Raw genomic sequence first — 26,894 nt, 5'->3', positions numbered from 1 at the left:
CAAGAAAAAAAATGGCGCTCCACTGGGCGGCGCCACCCGGCTGTCGCCTTTTGAATCTCCATGCCCCCACCACTATCCTGCCAGAACCAATTAAGCTTCTTGGATGAGAAGCAAAATGCCTTCCTCCTCCTCAGGGAAAAAAGTCCCATTGCCCTTATGGTGAAAAGTTTTGGAATTGCTTACTTTATTAAAAAAAAATCTTGTCTTTTCTTTCTCCTCCTTCTTTTAATTGCCACGTTAGCAGATCCTGAGGTTGAATTAATCACAACAATGGACAATTAAAAGAATGTTATACATTCAGCGGGTTTAAATAATTTGCTTTTTTAGGAAAAAAAATCATGCAATATAGCAATAACAATATTTATAATAGTTAATTAATTATAATCCTCTCATTTCATATTAGGGCAAAGGAACTGAGATTACTTATTGGTTGACAGGTGTGAAGGATCAGCAATATAATCTTCCATCGCCTCCTTCTGTGTAAGAGGGGTTTCCTTTGTCTTTGTTTAAAGTTGTGATATTAATCAGTGTTCAAATCAGGGTGGGCTTTTGCATTGTTGATTGATAGTTCTTGTTTTCCTTTCGATAGGGAGAGAAGAATCTTTTGCAGTATATATTTTTCAAATTTGTTATTTTTTGAGAGTGGGGTGATTTTGGGGGACAGGTCACAGGCTCATGCATTCCCAAATTAATTTCACCCCTTGCAAGATATAGAGACACACAAAAAAGTACCTTCTCACTCCAAGTGAGCTTGACTCTTGGTGTGTATATGTATAGATATCTATATTGTATTCAGGAGAGTGGCTTGCCACTGTTTTCTGTAATTGTTTGGCTTTATTTCCCAATTTCTTCACCATTTCTATAGTCTGGAGATATTCTGATGGTCTGTCACCCAGGTGCCAACCAGGCCTCAACCTACTATTATTAAGATCAACTAGGTGATCCCACTATTGCATAAGCTCCCTCTATTCTCTAGCTTTTAAACACCATTTATAGAAATAGAAGTATTGATGGTTTGAAATGTATACATGATTAAAAGTATTCATTGCTATTTCCAGGGAGAATCAGCAGCGTTTGCAGGCTGATTTTGCTGAGATGATAAAGGACTCGTTGCAAAAAAGACCAACGGGAGATTGCCGGATACAAGCGATTTCGGGCATGACTAGCTACTGCAAAGACACGCTGGAATATTTGCAATTGGCTACTACAGAACACCCTGCCACTTATCTGTAAAGCTATATAGGAACAAGTTCGGAATAAAATGATTTTGGGTTCCCACCATCGGCACCCGTTTGCAAAATGGAGAAGAGCAAGACTGGTTAAAAACAGAATGTTGCTCATTCCTTTAAAGTATTGTTAATCCGTAAGAGTCCAATGGCACCTTTCCAACTAGCAAGCATTATTAAAAGACACACAAGTTTTCATCACTACAGTTTATTTTTTAATAGAATGTCTTAGTTTGAAACAATGCTTGGCTGCCATAAACTATCATGGCTCTCTGCATATCATTATACAAGTAGTTAATAAACTGTGAAAACATTACCTTTGCTGCATTTCCAACATGCAAATAATTTAATGCAAGCTGCTTCTGCTGACTTATTAGTGTCTTCATTAGTACTGTACACTGCTTTTTGGATATGCAGGGAACAAAGGAATAGATTGTAAACTACCAGTAATATCTTTTAGACTGAGTACATTGTTTATTGTTATCTAGAAAGAATTTTATCTGCCATTTAAAATCTGCCGAGGCATTGATTTTTTTTTTCATAATTTATTTGTTCTATAATGTCTGGGAGTGTAACCAATCCATCTGAAAACATAATAAAACTTTTGGAGTAGTATTTGTTGTAGTATTTGTTTTTACAGAGGAAGTCTATCTCCATAACCACACCCAATTAGTTGAGATATAGTCAGAGACAGACAGTTATGTGGATGTTGGCAATTTGTTGCTGTCCTTTGTTGCAGTGTAGCATGCATGTTAGAATAGGAATATATCATATTATATATATCTGGACCTCTAGCATAAAATGCTCTGCTTACCCTGATTCTATTACAGCCAGGATAGGACGGAATTAACTTGCTTAGTCTGTATTCCTGGTGAAATTTGCAACAGGAAAGACAACTGACCATAAAAGGGTTCAATAAACATCTCACTGATAAACAAGTATACATCACTCCAAACAGGACGTTATACGATCAAAGGGGGAAATTTACATTGCCTGAAGCAAAACAGGATGAGACTGTGATAAAAGACTTTGACCACGGTAAACAGGAGATTGGTTGTGATAAGGCAGAAGGCTTCAGAGAAATTAGGTGTGAGAAACATCTGCTCAAAGGAAATTATTCAAGGAAATTGGTTTGTGATATCTGGGGAAAGGAAGGACTCAAAGAAATGTCATGTTTGAAGGTATGTTATTGGATGTTTGTATATCACTTGACATGTACATGTAATTATTTGCATTTGCATATGCTCCCAAATAAAAAGGGGTACACAGCTCAATACTTGTCACATCACCCAGAGAGAAAATGTGTCCAAGTCTTCTTTCTAGGATTGGCGTTTGTGAGTGACCCCCCTTGGCTGGGTTGCTCTGAGTCCCTCTGAAGACATTGTCCTCCTCAGGGACTTTGCAGCACCTCAGTCCTTTATAGTTTTTTATACATTCATGTATAACACTTTATAACATTAAAATTATTTATTACTTATGTACAACTGAGAGTACTTGTTTGGAGGGTCATTGGAAGATCATTTGTGTGGCAAGAAATCACCATACCCTGAACTGCTTCATGGAACTGCCGCTTATTTTTCTGCTACATCAAATAATTAATTAGCTTCTGTCAAATAGATTTTAAAAAATGGCTGCTACCATCCCACCTGGAAATAATTGTGAAATCCACCAAGTTTTGCCACATTCTTCAAAATATATGACATCAGTGTTAGTTGAAGCCAAATACTGCATACATACCAGAATATGGACATACTTTATTACTTATCTTAATTATATGGTGCCATGAGTGACCGGACTCATTTGAGACAATGATTCACCTGCATACATATGGGAGGTTGAACAACTAACCTTGTGGTGTGGCCAGAACAACCTAGAACTGAACACACTCAAAAACATCATGAAAAAAGCACAACAAAGAATGTTCTTTCTGCGCCAGCTCAGGAAATTCAAACTGGCCAAGGAGCTGCTGATACAGTTCTACAGAGGAATCATTGAGTCTGTCATCTGCACCTCTATAACTATCTGGTTTTGTTCTGCAACCCAACAAGACTGGCACAAACTTCAGAAGATAATCAGAACTGTAGAAAAAACAATTGCTGCCAACCTGCCTTCCTTTGAGGACCTGTATACTGCACGAGTCAAAAAGAGGGCGGGGAAAATATTTACTGACCCCTCACATCCTGGACACAAATTGTTTCAACACCTACCCTCAAAACGTCGCTACAGAGCACTGCACACCAAGACAACTAGACACAAGAACATTTTTTTTCCGAACACCATCACTCTACTAAACAAATAATTCCCTCAACACTGTCAGACTTTCTACTAAATCTGCACTTCTATTCTACTAGTTTTTCTCATCATTCCTTTCACCCATTTCCTCCCATGTTGACTGTATGACTGTAACTTGTTGCTTATATCCTAAGATTTTTATTAATATTGCTTCTTCATTGCTTATTTGACCCCTATGACAATCATTAAGTGTTGTACCATATGATTCTTGACAAATGTATATTTTATTTTATGTACGCTGAGAGCATATGCACCAAGACAAATTCCTTATGTGTCCAATTACACTTGGCCAATAAAAATTCTATTCTATTCTATTCTAAAGACAAATACATTGTGTGCCTAATCACACTTAGCCAATGAAAAATTCTGTTCTGTTCTATTCTATTCCAGATAATTTTGTTTGTTTATTTATTTATTTGTTGTATAAGTATGCTGCCCAACTCCCAAAGGACTTTGGGCAGCTAAGAGACAAATACCGTAAACATTAAAAACATTTTAAAACGAGCATTGTACCATCTTGACCATTATAGACATCACAACATTAAGCATTAAAATCAATTTTAAACCCTTACATATCATTTCATTGTCGAAGCTTTCCAATTGCAACCGCGAGATCAGCGGCCCCAGGCCTGCTGGAAAAACAGGTCTTTACTTATTTTTGGAAGGCTGAAAGGATGGGGACAGTCCAGATCTCTGGTTCTAGAATGTCAGGGCAGCCACAAAGAAGGCCCTCCCCCACGGGCCCACCAGTCGATGCTGTTTAGCTGACGGGACCTGGAGGAGACTAACTCTATGGGATCTCACCAGTCGCTGGGAGCTATGCATTGGTTGCCAATCAGTTTCTGGTCACAATTCAAAAAGTGTTGGTTATGACCTATAAAGCCCTTCATGGCATCAGACCAGGATATCTCCGGTACCGCCTTCTGCCGCACGAATCCCAGCGACCGGTTAGGTCCCACAGAGTTGGCTGTAAAATGGGACAAAATTCAGAACTGTTTCGCTTAACAACAGAAAATGTTAATTGTGGTTATAGGTTGAGGAGTACCTGTATATTTCTGCAGTTCTCTACACTTTATCATCATTTAATGGCTTAAATATTATATGGTGACTTATTTTCTTTTGAATGGAATTATAACCATGCATCCATTTCATTTATCATTACCAGAATGTAATTTTGTAGAAAATCCTTGTTAAATTCAATTTAAAAACCCTACACTTTTAGAACTGGAATGGCTTTAAAATAACTAAAATTGTAAAAATAGAAAAGGAACTCAATCTCTTTAGGAAGTTGGCCTACAATGTTTGTTTTGAAAAAATATCAGATCTGCCAAATAAAAATATTATAAAATATGATATTGTAACAGGGAGATCTATCATAATTATAGGAATTTTGCTTTGGAAAATGATTGATCTACTAAATGCTTTCAAGCCAAGCTTTTGCTTTTATCAAACAAGCAATTTAATTATAGCGGGGTTTTGTCCATTTTTTCTCATACCTGGAAAATGTTTTTCCTTTTCACATTTCGATGTACTTTTCTGTTATATTTTTGTAAGCTGTCTTTAATACTGAAAGGCATATTATCAGTAACTGGTTTAAACATGCTTGAAATAGACACCTCCATCATTCAACAAAAATAAAATAAATTGCAAAAAGAGGCTTTATTTAGAACAGTTTACATACTGTGACAATACCTTTAACATCATCAAACATCTGTCTGTTCCAATTCCTAGAAAAGGACACGATAGATGGATAAAAATGCTAAATCCAGTCTTGAATACCTGACTGACTGTGCAACGAGCATATTGTAATTAAAAAATAATGAATAAAAAAGAAAACAAAAAAATAGGGAGCTCAAAGGACAGATTTGATGGACCAGTACGTCTTTTTCTGCTGTTTTCTCTTTCTACGTTTTACATATTTTCATGTTATGTTTACTCAATCATATCCCCAAAGAGAAATTTAGGGCCTGGGGGGAAAGTACCAATTGGCCAGCATCCATTAAAACAGTGGTTCTCAACCTGGGGGTCGGGACCCCTTTGGGGGTCGAATTACCATTTCACAGGGGTTGCCTAAGACTATGGGAAAATACAAATTTCCATGGTGTTAGGAACCAAAGCTTCTATTCTGGCATCTTCCAGTGAAGGCCTGCAAATTTTTTTACTACCACACTGTTGGCATGGCTTGCCAGCCATGTGACCTGGTGGGAATGGATTGACAATCATGTAACTGGGGGTGGGTGGCTTAAAGGTCATGTAAGTGGCTTAAAGGTGGCCAACTTGATGTCACTCACGTCAAGGGTTAGGGTTAGGGTGCCTGGCCTCTCCTCACCTCAGAGATACAATTTCCCTATCTATTTACTACTACAGTACTGAACATCCAAAATATACTATTTAATTCTATGTATATATGCCATATATCTGCATACATATTACACACAGGCACACAAAAATATACATTATCTACTAATACACACACGCACAGCTCTTATAAAATTATACACCTTCAACCTCATTTACTGCGATAGGAAAAACATACCCAGAGTCCAGAAGGGGGAAAAAAAGAAAAACATTAAAATTTTCCTACCGGTTCTGCATACCTGACCATACACATAGGAGTCCATCACTGCTTGGAACATATTTTTACAATCCGACCAATCAGGCGTTTACAGTGGGGGTGCCCCTCTGCCCTTCCTGCCAATCAGCTTAAAGCTCTCTTGGGAGAATCAGTGCTAGACTTATGGTTGGGGATCACCACAACATGAAGAACTGGTTTAAAGTATCGCGACATTAGAAAAGTTGAGAACCACTGCATTAAAACCTCTGTATCCCTCAAGATGTAACTGTGTTATGCTCAGATTCAAGTCCGAAGTGTCCACCTCAGAATCAGACGACAACACTCCTTGGTGGGTGCAGCTTTTGAGGTGTGTGGAAGGATGCCACCCCGTGCCCCAAAATCTCTGCTCAAATACCAAGCCGACCTGACACTCCTTCCCTTCCAAACCTACAGACAGGAATTGACATTTGCTTAAAAGTCATTCCGGGTTAACAACTTCGCCTTAAGAGTCTGGGGACATTTCATTTTTAAATTTTATTTGTTTGTTTTGTCAAGTACATATTGGTAGTATACAAAGGTACAGATATGTATATGATACTAGTTAAAAAAAAGAAACATTAGGACAGGGGACAGAAGGTACACTGGTTCACTTATACATGCCCCTTACTGACCTTTTAGGAATCAGGAGAGGTCAACAGTGGATGGACTAAGGGTAAAGTTTTGGGGGTTAGGTCATGGTACTACAAAGTCTGGTAGTGAGTTCCATGCATCAACTACTCGGTTACTAAAGTCGTATTTCCTGCAGTCGAATTTAGAGCGGTTTAGTTTAAGTTTGTATCTGTTATGTGCTCGTGTGTTGCTGTGGTTGAAGCCGAAGTGGTTGGTGACAGGAAGGACGCTATAGCAGATGATTTTATGGACTATGCTTAGGTCATGTTTGAGGCGATGTAGTTCTAAATTTTCTAAACCTAGGATTGTAAAACTACAGTAGTTGCATAGGATATTCTGTTGCAAGTGGAGGAGTGAAGGGCTCTTCTGGTAAAGTATCTCTTGACATTTTCTAGAGTGTTTATGTCCAAAATGCGGTGTGGGTTCCAGACAGATGAGCTGTATTCAAGGATTGGTCTGTCGAAAGTTCTGTATGCTCTGGTTAGTAGTGTGAGATCACATAGTATTAGGTTAACAACACTTGAAGCCTTTATGGCGAAGTGGGCTTTGGCACTTGGGTCATTTGATATGAGTATTCCAAGGTCTTTTATGGAGTGAGGGTTTGTTTATTTATTTATTTTATTTTATTTATTTGTCAAACAATTATAGGCTGGTAATTTGTACAAATAAAACATTAGATAAGTAATGATAAAAGGTAATGATAGAAGACAATAGGACAGGGACGGTAGGCACAATGGTGCACTTATGCACACCCCTTACAGACCTTTTAGAAAGGGGGAAAGGTCAATTGTAGATAGTCTAAGATTAAAGGTTTTTGGGTTAGGAGTAGAAACCAGAGTTAGGTAGTGCATTCCAGGCGTTGAAGTCGTATTTTTTGCAGTCTGGTTTGGAGCGGTTGACATGTAGTTTAAATCTATTTCGTGCTTGTGTGTTGTTGCGGTTGAAGGTGAAGTAGTCACTAATAGGTAGGACATTTTGGTATATGATTTTATGAACTATAGTTAAGTCCGAATGGAGACAACAGAGTTGTAAGCATAGTTCCCTCAAAGCTGAGCAGTGAGCAATCGCTCACTTAAAAATCATCATCAATTCAGAGTTTTTCAAACCTGCCCAGAAGCCGAGAGGGAAGGAGAGAGAGGAAGAGAGGAAGAGAGAGAAACAGAAAAAAGAGAGGAAGGAAAAGAAAAAGAATGGGAGTAAGGAAGAGAGAAAGAAAATCAAAATCTAGTTTGAAACTAGCTCAACTATTTAAGTGGCATTTTGATATTGATAGAGTTGCCCTATTATGAGCTCACTGTTATAGACACACAGTACAGTAATTTATTTTGACATTCTCTGAGGCAAAACAGGGTGGGTTTTTTATTTGTTTGTTTGTTTATTTATTTATTTAATATTTCTGTGCCGCTCAGTCCCAAAGGGACTGCTGCTCAGACACTATACTTTTCCGCCCACCCAAAAAAAAAATTAGAGGGAACACTGGTTGTAAGTTGTCTAATCGAAGAATTTCAAGTCTGGTGGAGTAAGGTAATTTGTTGCGAGAAGGGGAGTGAAGGACTCTTCAGCTTGAATTTAGTGTTCAGATTCTTTTTGCCAATGTGTTAGATAGGGCATTTGTTGGTTGAGATTTGGAGTTGCCATTTGTTTGACCAGTCAGACACAAAGTCAAGGTCTTGACACAACGTCAAGGTGGCCAAGGCCTCTTTACTACTATCCTTTGCTTCCTGACACTCGTAACAACCGCAAAAATGATAATGCTCGACGCCCGGGTGGAGAGCTTTTTTTCGTTTTCTAATCCACCCCGCCTAAGAAGAGGGCGGACCTCTTGTGCAGCCCCGGGGCAGAGGCCGGGGAAAGAGACAGGCGGGTACTGTCGCCCCACTCTCGGGCTGCCTCAAAGGACTCGGCATGGTCCGCCACGGCAGCGCCTCCTCGGACAATCGCCGCCTGCGATGCTGGAGCTGGTACTGGGGGGCACTTTTCCTTCTCTGGGCCGTGGCAGAAACTCGAGCAGGTGAGAAGGCAGGACAGGCAAAGGAAAAAACAAAACAAAACTCTTCTCCCTGCCACTTCGCCGCTGCCCCGGGAAGAGTCTCGGGCTGAGGTAAGAGGCGGCTTTCTTTCCAAGGAGGCGGAGGAGGCTTCCCGGGCCCTCTCCACAGGGTCCCGCCAAAAGAGCGCGAGCCGGGCGCTGCGTTAACAGCGCAGTCGGGAAGTTTCGCCTTTTGCTTTTTTTCCTCTGCTCGGCACCGTGGAGAAAGAGGGGGTGGCTCCGTCGCTTCTTCTCGGATCTCCTCTGGCTTAAGCGAGCCTCTTTTGAAAAAGGTAAAAATAATAATAAAGGCGTCAAAAACATCCCTCCGTTTAGAGATGGCGCACAGCGTCAATAAGTCCAGAATTCCAAGTTTTAAAAAGAAACGTATTTTTAAAAGCAACCGGAATAGTTAGTCAATGGAACGGAGCTGTTTTCGAATGCGCCTTTCGACCTGTTGGGTTCTTTTGCCTCGTGAGCAAAAAAACCAACAGTAAAAGCAATAAAGGAGCAAACACCTTTTTTTGGCATTCATCTTTTGGCATTTTCCTTTTGCTGCATATATACTGCTCCAAAAAAATTACAGGGAACACTTAAACAACAGAATATAACTCCAACTAAATCAAACTTCTCTGAAATCAAACTGTCCACTTAGGCAGCAACACTGATTGACAATCGATTTCACATGCTGCTGTGCACATTCAACTTTGTACAGAGTAAGGTATTCAATGAGAATATTTCATTCATTCAGATCTAGGAGATGTTATTTGAGTGTTCCCTGTATTTTTTTTGAGCAGTATATTATAAAGCCACGTTTCCTAGTATTAATTAAATCCTGAACTGAACCAAATTCAACAATAAGCAGGAATTATTTAGAGTTTGGTGGACTTTTTTTTTAAATGAACAAAAATCATACAACTTTCACTAAGTTTCCCATCCCTGGTTTATTTTCAAGAGGCAAATATATTCCTGTTCCATTATTGGAAAAACTGCCTACAATATGTAAGAGATAAGATAGATGCGTGTATAGAGTACATGGAATGATTCCGAAAAAACTTTGAAAACTACATTTACATTTGTAAATACAAAGTAGGCCTGATTGCCTTCTAATTTGAATATTATTCTTTTAAAAAAATGCAATTAGAAAAGGAAAGCCTGTTGAGCCTAAGAATTATTACTGCAATATTAGAAGATGTTTTGTGTGATATCTTGTAACCTTCAGTTTCAGCAAGTTTTACAGTAAGTAATTTGTAGGATGAAAATATAATTTATAATTAATATGTTGGCACATTGGATTAAGAGAGTGTATAAACTTTCATTCTAATGTGTGCTGAAATACAGAAGAGATAAAATAAATTACCACGGGAAAATATTGTGTAACTTTATTTGCACATTCAGCCAGCACACGTGCAGTCAATATCCTGGATAGATTAGCTACTGGAATAGAGTTTCTCTGCCCATGAACTGCTGACTCTTAGGGTTAAGTTTAATTATAGTTACTGTATATTTATTTATATTGGTGTATCTGAGTGTCAGTTACTTTACTTATATACTGATTTTATCCATTTTAATACATGTTTTTAACTTTGGATATAATCCATAAACAGTTTCTTGTGAGCAATCACAAGACTTATTGTGAGTAATCTACTTCCTCACATTCACAGGCTTTGCTATTAATATCCTTGAAAAACTTAGAAATGAGGATGATCATAAGTAACATAAAACTTTTTATCTGTTGATAAAGCTGTTGAACTGTCCTGGAGTTATTTGATCATTTGTAAGCTTTCCAGACAACTTCCAAAAAAGGGAATGGGAGAAGTCAAATTCTCTTAATGACAGTATGATTCACTTAACAATTACATTGATTTGCTTAACAACTATGGCAAAAAAAAGGTTATAACATGGGACAAAACTCATTATAACTGTCTTGCAATGGAGGTTTTGAGCTCAAATATGGTTGTAAATCGAGGAATATCCATAGATAGACCATTGCTAGAAGGATTAAGTAGAAACGTGTAAAGGGAATTATCTAAGATGAGCAACATGAATGGTATTACCAAAAAAGATCATCTATAAGTAAGCTGATCCAAAAGGCAAAGAAGGCCCTCTGATAAGGATATTGATGGGTAAATACATAATACAGTGTTCCCTCGATTTTTGCGGGTTCAAACTTTGCGGAAAGTCTATACCACGGTTTTTCAAAAATATTAATTAAAAAATACTTCATGGGTTTTTTCCCTATACCATGGTTTTTCCCGCCCGATGACGTCATATGTCATTGCCAAACTTTTGTTTGCCTTTAATAAATATTTTTTTAATAAACTTTAATAAATAAACAGGGTGAGTAATAATCTAAATGGTTGCTAAGGGAATGGGAAATTGCAATTTAGGGGTTTAAAGTGCTAAGGGAAGGCTTGTGATACTGTTCATAGCCAAAAATAGTGTATTTACTTCCGCATCTCTACTTCGCGGAAATTCGACTTTCGCGGGCGGTCTTGGAACGCATCCCCTGCGAAAATCAAGGGAACACTGTATATACTTTTAAGCATCTTGGCTTAATGGAGTGAAGGATCTTTAAGATTAGAATCATTAATTATTTGAATTTGGGCTGGTTTGGACCTAAGGCAGTGTTTCTCAATCTTGGCAAGGTTGAGAAACACTGAGAACATTGAGAAAATATGTGGACCAACTGATTTTGGAGAATCAAAGTTTATATATCTTAAAGTTGCCAAGGCTAAGAAACACTGATATAGGAACTGCCAGGACAATGGACAAAAATGCTTTAACTCTCACTCATAGTCTAATAGAAACCATATACTGTACTTCTAGATCTTTTAAAATAATTTGGTGATATCAGTAGATTAAATAAAAGCTATAAATTATGAACCTCTTCCTTCTCAGAAGATTTGGGAACAGCTCCTTTTTTGGATGAATTACAATCCACAGACATGTTTTTAGACCGTTTTAGTTTATTGATTTTTCTCCACTCCTTGACTGCCACAAACTGATTTATGATTTTCATCTGATTTGTTTAAGAGTTCTAAAATCAGATGACTTTTCAATTGAAGTAGTTTAGAAAAATTCAATACTATAAATGAGTGTCAAGAATTGTATAATAATCAATATGTGACTTTTTCCTTTTTTATGAAGTAGTCAAAGCTTTCATTTTATCAAATAATCAGAAATTATTTTAAAAATAACTGAAATTTACTTTTATCCATATAATTTTATTAAAACTTTTAAGAAAGAAGATTTAAAAATAAAAATAATAGAAACTAAGGTAAAAAGAGAAAACAAGATCAAAGTAAAAACGCAAAGAAAGAAAATATAAAGAAGTAGCCTCTATTCTCCCCCCCCCCCCCCAGTTTTAAGTATAATGATAAATTATACTACTTGGTTGCAAAATAACTTATTTTTTATTTATTATTTGTCCAATACACAAATACATAGGAAGAAAAATATACATGTAGTAATATATATAAGGGTAAAAGTGAACTTAGAGGAGAGGATATATGAAAGAAAGAGAATACATATGGTAAGTGAGAGAAAGGAAAGACAATTGGACAGGGGACGAAAGGCACACCAGTGCACTTATGTATGCCCCTTACTGGCCTCTTAGGAACCTGGAGAGGTCAATCGTGGAGAGTCTAAGGGAGAAATGTTAGGGGTTAGGGGTTGACACAATTGAGTCCGGCAATGAGTTCCACGCTTCGATAACTCGATTGTTGAAATCATATTTTTTACAGTCAAGTTTGGAGCGGTTCGTATTAAGTTTGAATCTGTTGCGTGCTCTTGTGTTGTTGCGGTTGAAGCTGAAGTAGTCATTGACCGGTAGGACATTGCAGCATATGATCTTGTGGGCAATACTCAAATCGTGTTTTAGGCGCCGTAGTTCTAGGTTTTCTAGGCCCAGGATTGTTAGTCTATTTCCGTAGGATATTCTGTTTCGAGTGGAGGAGTGAAGGGCTCTTCTCTTTCCCCGAAACTATCCTGACTCATCATCAAAACCATAAGCCATAAGTTCATTTTTTCTGTTCTCACAAAAGTCTATAAGGTGTTGCTAGTTAAAAATAAATATGGACGTTTTTTCTCTAATTAATAAGGGTATTTCTACATCTTCCATCATCTTCACTAACCAAATATTTCTACCTTTGTACATATAATAATTTTGGCGAAGTCATGTTTAAAAACAAAGTTCTATAACTTTTCCTTAACTTACAGGCAGTTTTCAACTTAAAAGTTACAATGGCACTGAAAAAAGTGACATCATCATTTTTCACTTGTGATTGTTGCAGCATTCTTATGGTCATATGAATTATATTGAAATGCTTGACAACTGACTCATTTATGACAGTTGAAATGTCCCAGGGTTGTGTGTTCACCTTTTGCAAACTTCTGACAAGCAAAGTCAATGGGGAAAGCAGATTCATTTAACAACTGTTACTAATTTAACAATTGCAGTGATTCACTTAACAAATGTGGCAAGAAAACTTGTAAAATGGGACAAGACTCACTTAACAAATTTCACGTAAATTTTGGGCTCAATTGTGGTTGTAAGTTGAGGACCACCTGTATTTATCGCTCTGAGTTAGTGTTTGAATTTGAATACAAACTTTAGGACTTTTTTTTTTACAAGTCTACCAAACACAAAACATTTCTTGTTTTCCACTTTTCCAACAAACATTTGTAATTCTTTATACATTTTAGGGAATTTCTCTGGTGACTTATAGCAATACATAATTTTACTAAAAAAAAGTCTTAAGATCATAACATGCAGTAATGTAAATTTCAATCTTTTCAACCGCATATTTTCCCATTGTTTCCAACAATCAAAGTACCGGTAGTTGAAATTAGTTGAAATGTTCATGATTATAATAAAATATCTTTATTTTCAAGAAATGATCAATTATACTATTTATTTTAGTATTCTTAAGTTATACTGTTACTTTCTGGATATGTTTTGAGTGATAGATAGAAACAATAAAATAGAGATAGGTATGATCCCCTTACCGAAAGTCACTTTTATATAGTGGTCGAGGCATCTGGCTGGAGGTTTTGAGCTTGTGTCCCAGCTTATACACAAAAGAGGCTGGTGATCTTGGGTCAATCACTCTCTCTCAGGAGGAGGAGGCAATGGCAGTTGTCTTGCCAAGAAAACATCAAGGATTCACCTAGGTGGTTACTGGGAGTCAAAGACACACACATACAGAACAACCTCTTACAGTGAGGAAAGCAAAGAGAAATGTTTATTGCAATGTACTGAATCTGCATTCCATCTGTCACTAATAAATGCTTTGCATTGTAAGCCCCATAATGCAATAGTAATATGGTTACAAAATATCTGTTGCTTAATCTCCACAATGTTAATTACATTTTGTTGGAGTAATGTTACAATAAGGCTGAACAAACGCAGAAAACACTTTGGTCTTAAATTAAGGACTAAAGCCTGGAAACTGTAAACTTAATATACCGTATATACTCGAGTATAAGCCGAGTTTTTCAGTCCAAAAAATGGGCTGAAAAACACAGCCTCGGCTTATACTCGGGTCATTAACAAAGTCACCACACGAGGGCGCCATTGCTTGAGCCAGAGCGAGGAGGCACCAGCTTTTGTCTCCTCTGGCATGCCGTAGTTCCTCTCCCTAGCTCAAGGAAATGAGGCAGCCATTTGCTCCAACCGAGGGGGAAAAAGTAATGGTGAGTATTCCTTACTCTCTCTGCATTGCCTTTAGTCAGATTAAAAAGGCCCCCTGCTGTCAGATTCTCCTCCCCCTCCTTTGAAAGGATTTAAACTGTTTAAAAAATGGTATTTTGTGGTAGTTGCTGTCCTTGCTTGGATAGGATCTAATAATGTATTATGAGGCAGAGCTAGACAGGAATTCTTTTTCTATCTGTCTATCTTTCTATCTATCTATTTTTCTATCTGTCTGTCTGTCTATCTATCTTTCTATCTATATCTATCTGTCTATCTATCTATCTATCTATCATCTATCTATCTGTATCTATTTCTATCTATCTATTTTTCTATCTTTCTATCTATCTATTTTTCTATCTATCTATTTTTCTTTCTTTCTATCTATCTATCTATCTATCTATCTATCTATCTGTATCTATTTCTGTCTGTCTGTCTGTCTGTCTGTCTGTCTGTCTATCTATCTTTCTATCTATATCTATCTATCTATCTATCTATCTGTATCTATTTCTATCTATCTATCTATTTTTCTGTCTGTCTGTCTGTCTGTCTGTCTATCTATCTATCTTTCTATCTATCTATCTCTATCTATCTATCTATCTATCTATCTATCTATCTATCTATCTATCTATCTATCTATTTGGTTTTCTATGCTGATAACCTCACAGCAGCTAATGCTGAAGCTCTTCTTTGGATACACTTATTTATTTGTTTGTTTGTTTGTTTATTTATTTAATTGGATTTGTATGCAATCCTTCTCCAAGGACTCAGGGTGGCTCACAGCATATATAAAAACAGAACAATAATGTAAATCCAATTAATGATGAGAAGGAATCCAGTTTTGAAGGATTTTAACTCTTAGGTTTTAGCTTTGTTCCTGATCGAGCTACTTTTTTTACTTTTTAATTTATTGTTAATATTGTTAATTAGTTTACCCTCTTTTAAATTTACAGAGCTAGTTTACTGGTTTTCTTTAAAATAAATATTCTAAAACATGTCTCAATTAATGTAATTTTATTGTTTTCCATTTTTATAAGTTACCAGTAGCCACTGCATTTTCTAACCTCGGCTTATACTCGGGTCAATACGTTTTCCCAGTTTTTGTGGCAAAAATTGGTGCCTCGGCTTATACTCGGGTCGGCTTATACTTGAGTATATACGGTACATTCCCTTGGCCTTTTGGACTAGTCATTGTTTTCTGTGGATTTGGGACAGTATTGCAAAACCTGGTTTTCTTGATGCCCTAGGTTTGTGAGGATATTCAATACCAGTGATGGCGACCCTATGACACGCGTGCCATAGTTGGCACATGGAGCCATATCTGCCAGCACGCGAGCCATTGCCCTAGTTCAGCTCCAACATGCATGTGTGCACTGATTTTCAGCTCACACAGAGGCTCAAGGAGGGCATTTTCGGCTTCTGTGGGACCTCCAGGGGGATGGTGGAGGGCGTTTTTGTCCTCCCTAGGCTCCAGGGAAGCCTCTGGAGCCTGGGGAGGATGAAAAATGGGCCTACTGAGCCCACCAGAAGTTGGGAAATGGGTGGTTTACTGCCTCCAGGGGGCAGAGGAGGCTATGTTCGCCCTCCATAGGCATTGAATTATGGGTGTAGGCACTCACACTTGCGCAATAGCGCGCACGCACATGCTTTCGGCACCTGCGGGAAAATAGGTTCACCATCACTGTTCTATACAATATGAAATCTATTGAGAAAAATATTGTGAATTTAAGACAACAAAGATGAATTTAAGAATGATGGGTGATATATAGCAAGGAGGGTATGAGTATATTCCCCTTATCTCCTATTTTTTAAAAAATATAAGTAGCTTCAAAACACCATAGCTTTCTAACACTGCACCTCATTCGAAACAGAATACCCTACGAGACTAGACTTTCAATCTTGGGCCTAGAAAGCCTAGAATTAAGACGCCTTAAACATGATCTAAGTATTGCCCACAAGATCATATGCTGCAACGTCCTGCCTGTCGGCGACTACTTCAGCTTCAACCACAACAACACAAGAGCACACAACAGATTTAAACTTAATATTAACCGCTCCAAACTTGACTGTAAAAAATATGACTTCAGTAACCGAGTTGTCGAAGCATGGAACTTAGATTATCTACGGTTGACCTATCCAGATTCCTAAGAGGTCAGTAAGGGGCGAGTACAAGTGCACTAGAGTGCCTTCCGTCCCCTGTCCTATTGCTCTCCTATATCTCCTATTCCTTTCTTCTATTCCTATATCTCTTCTTCTATTCTTTCATTGATATGTTCTATTACTATATCATCTTTTCTATTCTTTCATAGATATATTTTACTATGAGTATCGGAGAGGGACAGCATACAAATCTAATAAATTATTATTAAATTATTATTATCTCCTCTATAACCTTCATCGTGTATTTTACTATGTGTATATATATATATATATATATATATATATATATATATATATACCCACTAAAACTCTCATTGTGTATTGGACAAAACAAACAAACAAACAAACAAACATTAATAATCCTGCATTAAAATACTTTTTAAAAGATATCACTTTTCTTCCATCACATGGCTGATGCCAAAGCGGTGAAAGTTGTTGCTGCATCAGCTGTCAGTGGCACCCTGCAAGCACAACAGTGAAACTGGACTTGGATTGATGCTGCTGGCAATTTTTTGTGGTGTTCCCTTTTTTGGAATGATATCTGTGTGTGACTTTTTGGGAACACAGGAGAAAAATCAATTCATTCTTTTCACTCTTTCTTCATCATTGGAAAACGCAGCTGAATGTGTAAAATCTTTCGCAGGCAAAAGCAGTGGGCCATTATGAAACTATGCCTGTGGTAAAGATAAACACCAAAGCAGTAATATCAACATTTGAAATGCTGTGGGATTGCCCCTCCCCCCAAATAGAATCAATGGCTTAGACTTTGCTCCCTGCTGTATGTGATTTTTCTTTCCTGAATTATCCCGTGTTCCCGATATGAAGTGAGATTCTGGAGCGAAGCAGAGATCAGTCCAGAACCTGATTTGGGGAGAAAATTGGATTCTGTGACTGAAAAATCAGAATAGCCCCAGAAAACTATGGGATTAGAGGGAAGGGAGCATGTGTCCATCCGCAGATAATTGCTAGGGTGCCAAGCAGATCTTCCTCTCTAAGGACCAACAACAACAATACGGGAACAATATAGTTCAGATTCTACCCACAGACTGCTACAATACGGGAACAATATAGTTCAGATTCTACCCACAGACTGCTACCTGTTGTTGCCTGCTTAAAGGGAAGGCATTATTTTAACATCAGAACAGCTAAGGACAACTTCAAGCTGTCTTAGGTATTTGAGGATAAATTGAAGATGTCATGAAAAAAGGCAGAAGGGTTATCGGGGCATGTTTCTGTTGTGATTTTAGTATAAGGAGGGAAAGGGGTTGGGAGAGTTCTGAATAAGGTTGCTAACTTTGGAAGTTGAACAATGAGCACCAGAATTCACCTTTATTCCCATACTCCTTGCTTCTTAACTGTTTAATTAGTAATTCTGAGAAGCAATTACCGCTTTCTATCTGGAATTGGTGATCTTGGGGAGCCTTCTTTTAGTTTCTGTATATTAAAAAGCAGCTTGACTGGAGAAACTCTATCTTTCTGTTCGTTATCATGGACTATCCATATTACGGCTGCTGAGCTGTGGCAATTCCACAAAAGGGAAATAAATATATTATGGACAACAGACAAAACATAAATGTAAAAAAAATCCCCTTAGGTACCTCTACCTAAGAAGGCCTCTACTTACAAACTTTTCTAGATAAGAACCGGGTGTTCAAGATTTTTTTACCTCTTCTCAAGAACCATTTTCTTCTTAAAAACCCAAGCCTCCGAAACTGTAACTGGAAAAGACAGGGAGAAGCCTCTGCTTTTCTCTAGGAATCTCCTGGGAGGAAACAGGGCCTGAAAAGGCAGGGAGAAGCCTTTGCGGGGCCCCTCTAGGAATCTCCTGGGAGGAAACAAGGCCTCCACCCTCCCTGTGGTTTCCCCAATCGCACACATTATTTGCTTTTACATTGATTCCTATGGGAAAAAATGCTTCTTCTTACAAACTTTTCAAACCTGGTCACGGAATGAATTAAATTGGTAAGTAGAGGTACCACTGCACATATATAATACCATCAGGATATCTTTAAGTCACAAACTAGATATGAATGCAATGGCGCTCACACTTGTAACATCAAGGGATTATTTCAATTTTAAAGCTATTTAACCAGAATAAGAATAGTGCTACACTAGCACACTAGTGTGTACTGGAAAATACAAAGTTTACTGAAGCTATAAAAAAAAAAGAGTTCAAAATACGCCGGATATCCTTGATTGCCTAGATTTACTGAATTTAGCAAAAGTAAGTGAGAAGCTTCAATGATGAAATAGAAGTTATTGGATAGCAAGCAAAATAAGTTGGAGCCAATGTTACATTTTATATACACTTAGTTGTGTGTCTGAGATTCAAAGTTTTGAAAACTTTTTTGAGATGTATAAAATGTATAAGGCTGTATTTAAAAAATAAAGAACTGCACATTTTTCAACAAACCTAAAATAGTATCTCTGTTTTTTTGTATTTTAATTTTATGGCAGAAATGAAACTAGTAGCTTCATTTGTTCATGTTTTCTATCTGTGGTTTTATACTGATTTTAAAAGCTTTTGCAATAATGATAGGGGAAGTAAAATTATTTAGTTCTTCTATTTGAAAGAATCAGTTATTATTAATTATAGAAGTAGAGTGTTAGGCAGATATACTGTAGTAACATAATAGTAATAAAATATTTTGAAAAAAATCATAGTTGCACTTAGAGAAAAAAAAGGAACCTGCTGATATTTTTCTATTTTCTAAATGTGGGATTAGCAATTCCACTTTCTGCTTGCTTATATGGAAATGATATTCTAGGATGTTTTTCTAACAAAATATAACGAAGGTTTTTTTTCTTCAAATGTTTCCTTTCAGAACTTCACATGAAAAACTACAGTTGTTTTCTAAATACAACACTCCAAAATTTGGAAGCATCTTTTATAATGAACCATATTCTCCCCCCTCAATTAACCGAGTTATAAAATTGCAATCTCTTTAACATTAGAATATTTTATAGAATACAGTTTCAAAACATTTTATTAAAGCATTTACACACTATTTATTAAGACTCTGGAACCCCCTCTCCCTCTTTTTTTAAAAGATGTTGTTTATTATCTTATTTTTCACAATATATAGACCTTGATAATAGTTTAGCCATAGAGGTGAGATAAGATGTACCTTCCAAAGACAGTTTGTCCTTAGATAAATGTACTTTCAGAAAAGTTAGAGGCCCTGGCAAGCAAGGAAAGCAGCCTCATATGTGGAATCCTGCTGAGATGGGGAACAAGTGACTGAATAGAAGGATAATATTTTAAAAAGCCAATTATAATGTACAGTGGTACCTCTACTTAAGAACTTAATTCGTTCCGTGACCAGGTTCTTAAGTAGAAACGTTCTTAAGTAGAAGCAATTTTTCTCATAGGAATCAATTTAAAAGCAAATAATGCATGCAAACCCATTAGGAAAGAAATAAAAGCTTGGAATTTGGGTGGGAGGAGGAGGAGGAAGAAGAAGAGGAGGACAGTCGCTGCCGAAGGAAGAAAGTGAGAGGAGGGAAATCAAAACAATCCAAAACTTTAAGGCTTAAATAAAAAAGAGAGACTGAGGCGGTGAGGAGGAGCACGTGCCTCCAATACACCCGGCGCGAGGCTGCCTCCCATACACTGCCTCCCATACACTGATGGCTGCTGCTGCTACCTGCTGCCTCTTCCCATGCTGAAGGGCTCCCCTCTCCTCATGCGCTTTTCCTTCACTGTGGTGACTCCTCGTCTGTCCAGAGCGATGGGAGCGTTCCTTTTCTCTGGGCGCTGGCAGAGGTTTATTCCCTGTCCAAGCGCCCAAAGAAAGGAAAATGTTTTGTTCGCTCTGGACTGCCAAAGCCTCCTTAAGCGCCACCAAAGGGCTTCTCTGGCAGCCCAGATGGTCAGGATTAAAGGGACAGTGGCAGGAAACTGGCTGGGCCTTTGCGCTGCTCTCAAATATCCTGAGAAATTTTTCTGGGCTCCGGTTCTTAAGTAGAAAATGGTTCTTAAGAAGAGGCCAAAAAATCTTGAACACCTGGTTCTTATCTCGAAAAGTTCTTAAGTAGAGGCGTTCTTAAGTAGAGGTACCACTGTATATAACTTTTGCTGGTTGCTGGGGATCTCTGTGGCCCCTTCATCTAACTTCCTATTAGAGATGGAATGAAACGGTTCCAGAGTTTCTTCAATTAAAATTTCTTAGAAACTGCCTTTTGTCTGAGGGTTTTCCTGCTGGCATTCTCTGTCCAAGAAGATATCTAAGCACAGGGTTTGGATATGGACACCCTGGACACAACAGTTTCAAGAAACAGGTTCCTTATTTCAAAATAAGGAATTCATCTCATGGATGAATTTGTACAATGCAGTACAAATGAAGAGTAGCCATGCTGATTTGTTGAGTAAAATAATTCAAAATCCATGATGGTGCTATCAATAGAACTAACCTAAATGCTATAAAAAGTGTGGAAGATTTTGAGTTACTTAGAATTCATTGATTGTATATAGATCTGTTTAGCTTTAATATTTAATATTGAACTAAATTCACATATATATTGTTTATATTATTATAAGCATTGTATTATTGTAGTAACTTGTTTTATGAAATTGGAAAGTCCTCATAATATGGATTTTTAAAAAGAACTGTGTGATCAAACAAATGATCAGTTTGATTTGGTTGTGGGAACTCTAATTAGCAGCTGGCACCAAAAAGACTTATTTCCTGATTTTTGCTGAACTTTATAACCTAAACATCACTGCTCCTAAAATGTTAGAATTAAATGCTTTAATCTTGTAAAATCAGTGTGTGCGGGCATATTTCCTGGGTGGCTCATTGCTGGGACAGAACAGGTTCCTACCGGTTCGGACTGGTTCTATAGAACTGGTAGCAACTTGGCCTGGATCGCTGGAACAGGCCTGCCATGCCCCTGAGCCAGTTCTCTTGGTGGGGCCATAGGCGCCGCTATCTTGTTTTTTGCTTCTGCGCATGTGCAGAAGTTTTTTAAAATACAGCACCCACATGCACCTGGGCACCCACCCATCGCGTCCCTGAGTGAACCAGCAGTAAAGGAATCCGAACCCACCCCTAGCCCTAGGATGCCCTCTTGAGAAGGTGATATACCTCTGCCTCTTTGGGGAGCAGGTAGTAACATCCTGTCCTGCAAAGACTGATTAATCATTCCTTGGATCACATGCCATCTCCTAAGAGGCCTTCTCTAGCCAGGAAGAGCAGGGATTGAGAACATAACTGGCTAAGCTCACAACCCCAAGGAACCTATTCACTTCCTTAAGAGCAACCAATTTCTACCAGACAACAAGACTCAAGTACGCCTCCATCACTTCTCTTAACATCATCAGCAAAGTGTTCTCTTTGCTGATGATGTTAAGCTATTTAATTCCTCTGATAATACTTCTACCCTTCAAAAGGGCCTTGACCATGTATCTGAATGGTCTAACAACTGGCAACTCCAAATCTCATCCAACAAATGCTCTGTCCTAAACATTGGTAAAAAGAATCCGAATACTAAATACACACTTGGACAAACTAAACTCGCAGAAGACCCTCACTCAGTCAAAGACCTTGGAATACTCATTTCCAATGACCTAAGTGCCACAGCCCACTGCAACAGCATTGCCAAAAAAGCACTAAGAGTCACAAACTTAATTCTATGCTTCTTCTCTAGAAACACTGATCTACTAACCAGAGCATACCAAACATTTGTCAGATCAATTCCTGGATACAGCTCACCTATATGGAATCCACACTACATAGCAGACATCAATACAATTGAAGGAGTCCAGAAATACTTCACAAGAAGAGTCCTCCACTCCTTGTCATGCAACAAATTACCTTACTCCTCCAGACTTCAATTATTATGTTTAGAAAATTTACAGCTATGCCGCCTCCAAACTGATTTAACTGTTATTCATAAAATCATACATCACAATGTACTCCCTGTTAGCGACTACTTCACCTTTAACAACAACAACAACAACACAAGAGCACGCAATAGATAGAAACTAAATGTAAATCGCTCCAAACTAGACTGCAGAAAATACGATTTCAGCAATAGAGTGGTCAACGCCTGGACTCTGTTGTTTCTTCCCCCAATCCCAAAATCTTCAACCTTACATTATCTACAGTAGAGCTCTCCCCTTTTCCAAGAGGTCTGTAAGGGGCGTGCATAAGTGCACCTTTGTGCCTACCGTCCCTGTCTTTTTATCTTTTCTATCTCTACTTTATACTTATATTATGTTAAACATACTATGATACAATACTATATTTGTATGACAAATAAATAAAATAAAATAAACTTCACAGGGGCTTCCAGACACAGTCTAACTCTGGGCAAAGCAAGAACTTTGTCTGACAGATGCCAAGAATATTCAAGAATATTCCTCAAAGTGACCTTGCCATGGCTTTGCTTTTTCCTAGCCAGGAGGGACCTGATTACTGGAAAAAGGGCTGCAGCCACCTCCCTGTAAGGATGGAGAAATAATTACACTTCACTACCCTTATCACACATTTTAGTCACAATTCCTATAAGACTTATTGGTCTCTAGGTTTTTTATACACCTTTATCATCTTTTTTATGTAGGCAGATTATAATGGTGACTTTCCCTCTGAATGGAATGCATCCTGTTTGATTATATGAGTGATTTTAAGATTAAATTAGGATGCAACCATCCTCTATTAAGCTGTCAGGTTCAAGGCAAATGACAAGAAAGTGGAAAGAAACAGATTTTTAACTACAGAAAATGACTAAGAAAAATATCTCTTCCACCCATCTTTCCCTTTATATATTTTTTCATAATCAAGGAATGAGATTTTTATACTATACAGTATTTTGATTTTTCCATGTTCTTCTTTGTATCCTTACAGATCTCCAATATGCTACTGTATATTGGTTGGAAGCTGAAAAATCTTTCCACGTTAGGGATTTATTAGACAGGAATGGTGATGCTTATGGCTATTACAATGAGACTGTACAATCTACTGGATGGGGGATACTTGAGATCAAAGCAGGCTACGGTAACCAGCCCATAAGCAATGAATTACTCATGTACGCTGCAGGTTTCTTGGAAGGCTATCTCACTGCTCCGTAAGTAGTTTGGCCAGCTAAATTGGCATCTAAATTAATTGATGATCTAAAATGTGGTTTGGACTGTGCATGTGAAAGAAGAAGCTTAGTTACCAGTATTTATAATATGCGCTTTTAATACAGAATATATTAAGGAAAGATTCACCTCCTGGAACAATAGACAACTATTGTCTATAGGTGGACCAGACCAGGAACAGATTCCATAGAAGCCTACAACTACATTTTTAAAGATTGGCTACAGTGCTTGCCTTTCTCATGTGAATTATAATTTAAGAAGGCATTAAGGCAAGTGATATCTTGATTAAACTTCCCTAAACTTAGGTTATTCTGGATTTTAAGAATTTGAGGTCCAAAATTTGAAGGGCACTATGTTGGAGGACCTAAAGGTGCTTTTTCCAAAAAGTCAATTGGATTTTCTTGGTTTATTCCTTTTGAAAATGTTTTGCTTCTCATTCAAGAAACTTTTTCAGTTCTAATTGAACTTTAATTTTAATTCCAGTTATTCCTCATTTTTTAAATCTCTATGATTTGATATTTTGCCTATAGCTTTGAGCAGGCAACCCAAGATTATTGGGCAGAATTAGCATGATGCTCATAGTACCAAATGAAAGAAGATTCAAGCTAATTTAAGAAAATCTTATAAAAATAACTTGAAATGTATAGTTTTAATTATGTTACTGTGAGTAGAGTGAGAAGCCCATTATTGTTATTTTACATACAGAATGAAATTATGCACAGTCTTTCTTATTATTTATATTGGAATGTCACAACTGTTGCTGTACTAAAGATACAAGATAAGACATAACATTTATTGTATTCATATTGAGAAGGCAAGACAAGTGGACTAAAATAATATTTCATGCATATTTCTTTCAGACGTATGAGTGACCATGTTGCAAATCTATATCAAGAGCTGATTAAGAATTTCACCGTTGAACAAAAAGTAAAAGATTTTATGCAGTATGTATTCTATTGTCAAAAATGTTCTGGTTCATAAGTAGCAATGAAACAAGTGCTATAATACGTCTTTAAGAATCCTCAGAGTTATTGAATGTTTTATAGTCAAAGTCAAAGCCTTTATTGTCATTGTACATTATGTATACAACGAAATTGGTTTAGCCTCTACTGGTGCAGTTCATACAAGACAATGTGAATAATATATTTACTAAGCTAATTCCACTCCCTCAAGCAATATATAATTAAATGAGGATCAGACAAACAGAATTAGCATGACTCTGTGCAAGAATTGAGGCTAAAACGCGATACAAGGAAAGGTTATGACATAATAGGTTTACTACATTTCTAAAATACCACAAGCCTTTGGTTTTGATGCCGAGTTGACAGTCTTCAGCACTTTACGGTCATTATATTTAGCAGAGGAAATGTATCTGCGATGTTTGAAATTATCAAAACTTTGTAACAAAAGAACATGTATTAATATGGTTTGTCCTTTGTTCCACAACTTCATTGTTTAATAGCTCGAGGAGAGCATTATATATTTATTTATTTTATTTTATTAATTCATTTGTCCAATACACAATACATATGGAAGAGAATAGACATGAAGTAATATATATAAAGATAATATGTAAAAATAGAGGAGAAGATATATGAAAGGAAGGAAATATATATGATATATGAGATAAAGGAAAGACAATTGGACAGGGGACGAAAGGCACACTAGTGCACTTATGTATGCCCCTTACTGACCTCTTAGGAACCTGGAGATGTCAATCGTGGACAGTCTAAGGGAGAAATGTTGGGGGTTAGGGGTTGACACTATCTTTCAACCATCTTTCAGCTGTGGCGAGGGGGGCTTTTGCCCAGGTTGGCCTGGTGCACCAGTTGTGACCCTATCTGGACCGGGACTCACTGTTCACAGTCACTCATGCCCTCATCACCTCGAGGTTCGACTAGGTATGCCCATGTTTCACCAACACTCCGCAGTCTGCATTGGTTGCCGATCAACTTCCGGTCACAATTCAAAGTGTTTGTTATGACCTTTAAAGCCCTTCATGGCATTGGACCAGAATATCTCCGAGACCGCCTGCTGCCGCACGAATCCCAGCAACCGATTAGGTCCCACAGAGTGGGCCTTCTCCGGGTCCCGTCAACTAAACAATGTCGGTTGGCGGGCCCCAGGGGAAGAGCCTTCTCTGTGGCGGCCCCGGCCCTCTGGAACCAACTCCCCCCGGAGAATAGAACTGCCCCTACTCTCCTTGCCTTTCGTAAGCTCCTTAAGACCCACCTGTGTCGTCAGGCATGGGGGAACTGAGACATCTCCCCCGGGCATATACAATTTATGAATGGTATGTGTGTATGTATGTGTGTTTAGAAAATGGGGTTTTAAAAATGTTTTTAGTAGAAATTTAGATTTGTTGTAAATTGTGTTTTCACTTTGTTGTGAGCCGCCCCGAGTCTGCGGAGAGGGGCGGCATACAAATCTAAATAAACAAACAAATAAACAAACAAACTATTGAGTCCGGTAATGAGTTCCACGCTTCAAAAACTTGATTGTTAAAGTCATATTTTTTACAGTCAAGTTTGGAGCGGTTAATATTAAGTTTGAATCTGTTGCATGCTCTTGTGTCGTTGCAGTTGAAGCTGAAGTAGTAATTGACCGGTAGGACGTTGTAGCATATGATCTTGTGGGCAATATTTAAATGGTGTTTTAGGCGCCATAGTTCTAAGCTTTCTAGACCCAGGATCTAGCTCCTAAGCATATAAACAAGTCCCACTCAAGGAGCAAACCTTGAGTATAAATCTCAGTAGTTCTTCTGATCAAATATATATCCTAAACTCAGATTTGTTCCCATATAGGAAACAGGATAAGTGGACCAGGCAGCAGATTAAAAATAACAAGGATGACCCCTTCTGGAGAAATGCAGGCTATGTTATTGCTCAGCTGGATGGGCTGTACATGGGAAACGTAGAATGGGCTAAGCGGCAGAAAAGAACGGTAAGAAGCAATGTGTTGTCTTTCACTTTCAGAAAAGGACATATACTGCAGAATTTAAGTTAAGACCTAGTCTTTCTCTACAGAATATGTAAAACATCCTTTATTTTACAATTGTTCTGTTTTATATCAATCTGTATAGTCTGGAGGACAGAAGGGAAAGGGGGGACATGATCAAAACATTTAAATATGTGAAAGGGTTAAATAGGGTTCAGGGGGGAAATGTTTTTAATAGGAAAGTGAACACA

General features: G+C 37.8%; 2 protein-coding genes across 3 annotated transcripts in view; both read left to right on the top strand.

Annotated features, from left to right (window-relative positions):
- Nucleotides 1-1,427, top strand: part of GUCY2C (guanylate cyclase 2C) — a 100,232-nt gene extending 98,805 nt beyond the window's left edge. The window contains exons 25-26 of the mRNA XM_070754958.1: nucleotides 404-480; nucleotides 1,059-1,427. Of these exons, the coding sequence (XP_070611059.1) occupies nucleotides 404-480; nucleotides 1,059-1,233 (252 nt within the window). The 3' untranslated portion in view covers nucleotides 1,234-1,427. The remainder of the gene's footprint in view (nucleotides 1-403; nucleotides 481-1,058) is intronic.
- A 7,137-nt stretch (nucleotides 1,428-8,564) lies between these two features.
- Nucleotides 8,565-26,894, top strand: part of PLBD1 (phospholipase B domain containing 1) — a 30,640-nt gene continuing 12,310 nt past the window's right edge. The window contains exons 1-4 of one of the 2 annotated variants that reach the window (XM_070755983.1): nucleotides 8,565-8,752; nucleotides 23,471-23,690; nucleotides 24,567-24,650; nucleotides 26,511-26,649. In XM_070755983.1, coding sequence (XP_070612084.1) covers nucleotides 8,647-8,752; nucleotides 23,471-23,690; nucleotides 24,567-24,650; nucleotides 26,511-26,649 — 549 coding nt within the window. In that variant the 5' untranslated portion in view covers nucleotides 8,565-8,646. Of the gene's footprint in view, nucleotides 8,753-8,967; nucleotides 9,064-23,470; nucleotides 23,691-24,566; nucleotides 24,651-26,510; nucleotides 26,650-26,894 lie in introns of those variants that run through there. The other variant, XM_070755984.1, reaches the window with a different exon arrangement.

The sequence above is a fragment of the Erythrolamprus reginae genome, chromosome 6 (assembly GCF_031021105.1).
Source record: "Erythrolamprus reginae isolate rEryReg1 chromosome 6, rEryReg1.hap1, whole genome shotgun sequence".
Lineage (NCBI taxonomy): Eukaryota > Metazoa > Chordata > Lepidosauria > Squamata > Dipsadidae > Erythrolamprus > Erythrolamprus reginae.
The sequence above is the reverse complement of the archived record's forward strand: the minus strand, read 5'-3'. Positions and strand labels throughout refer to the sequence as shown.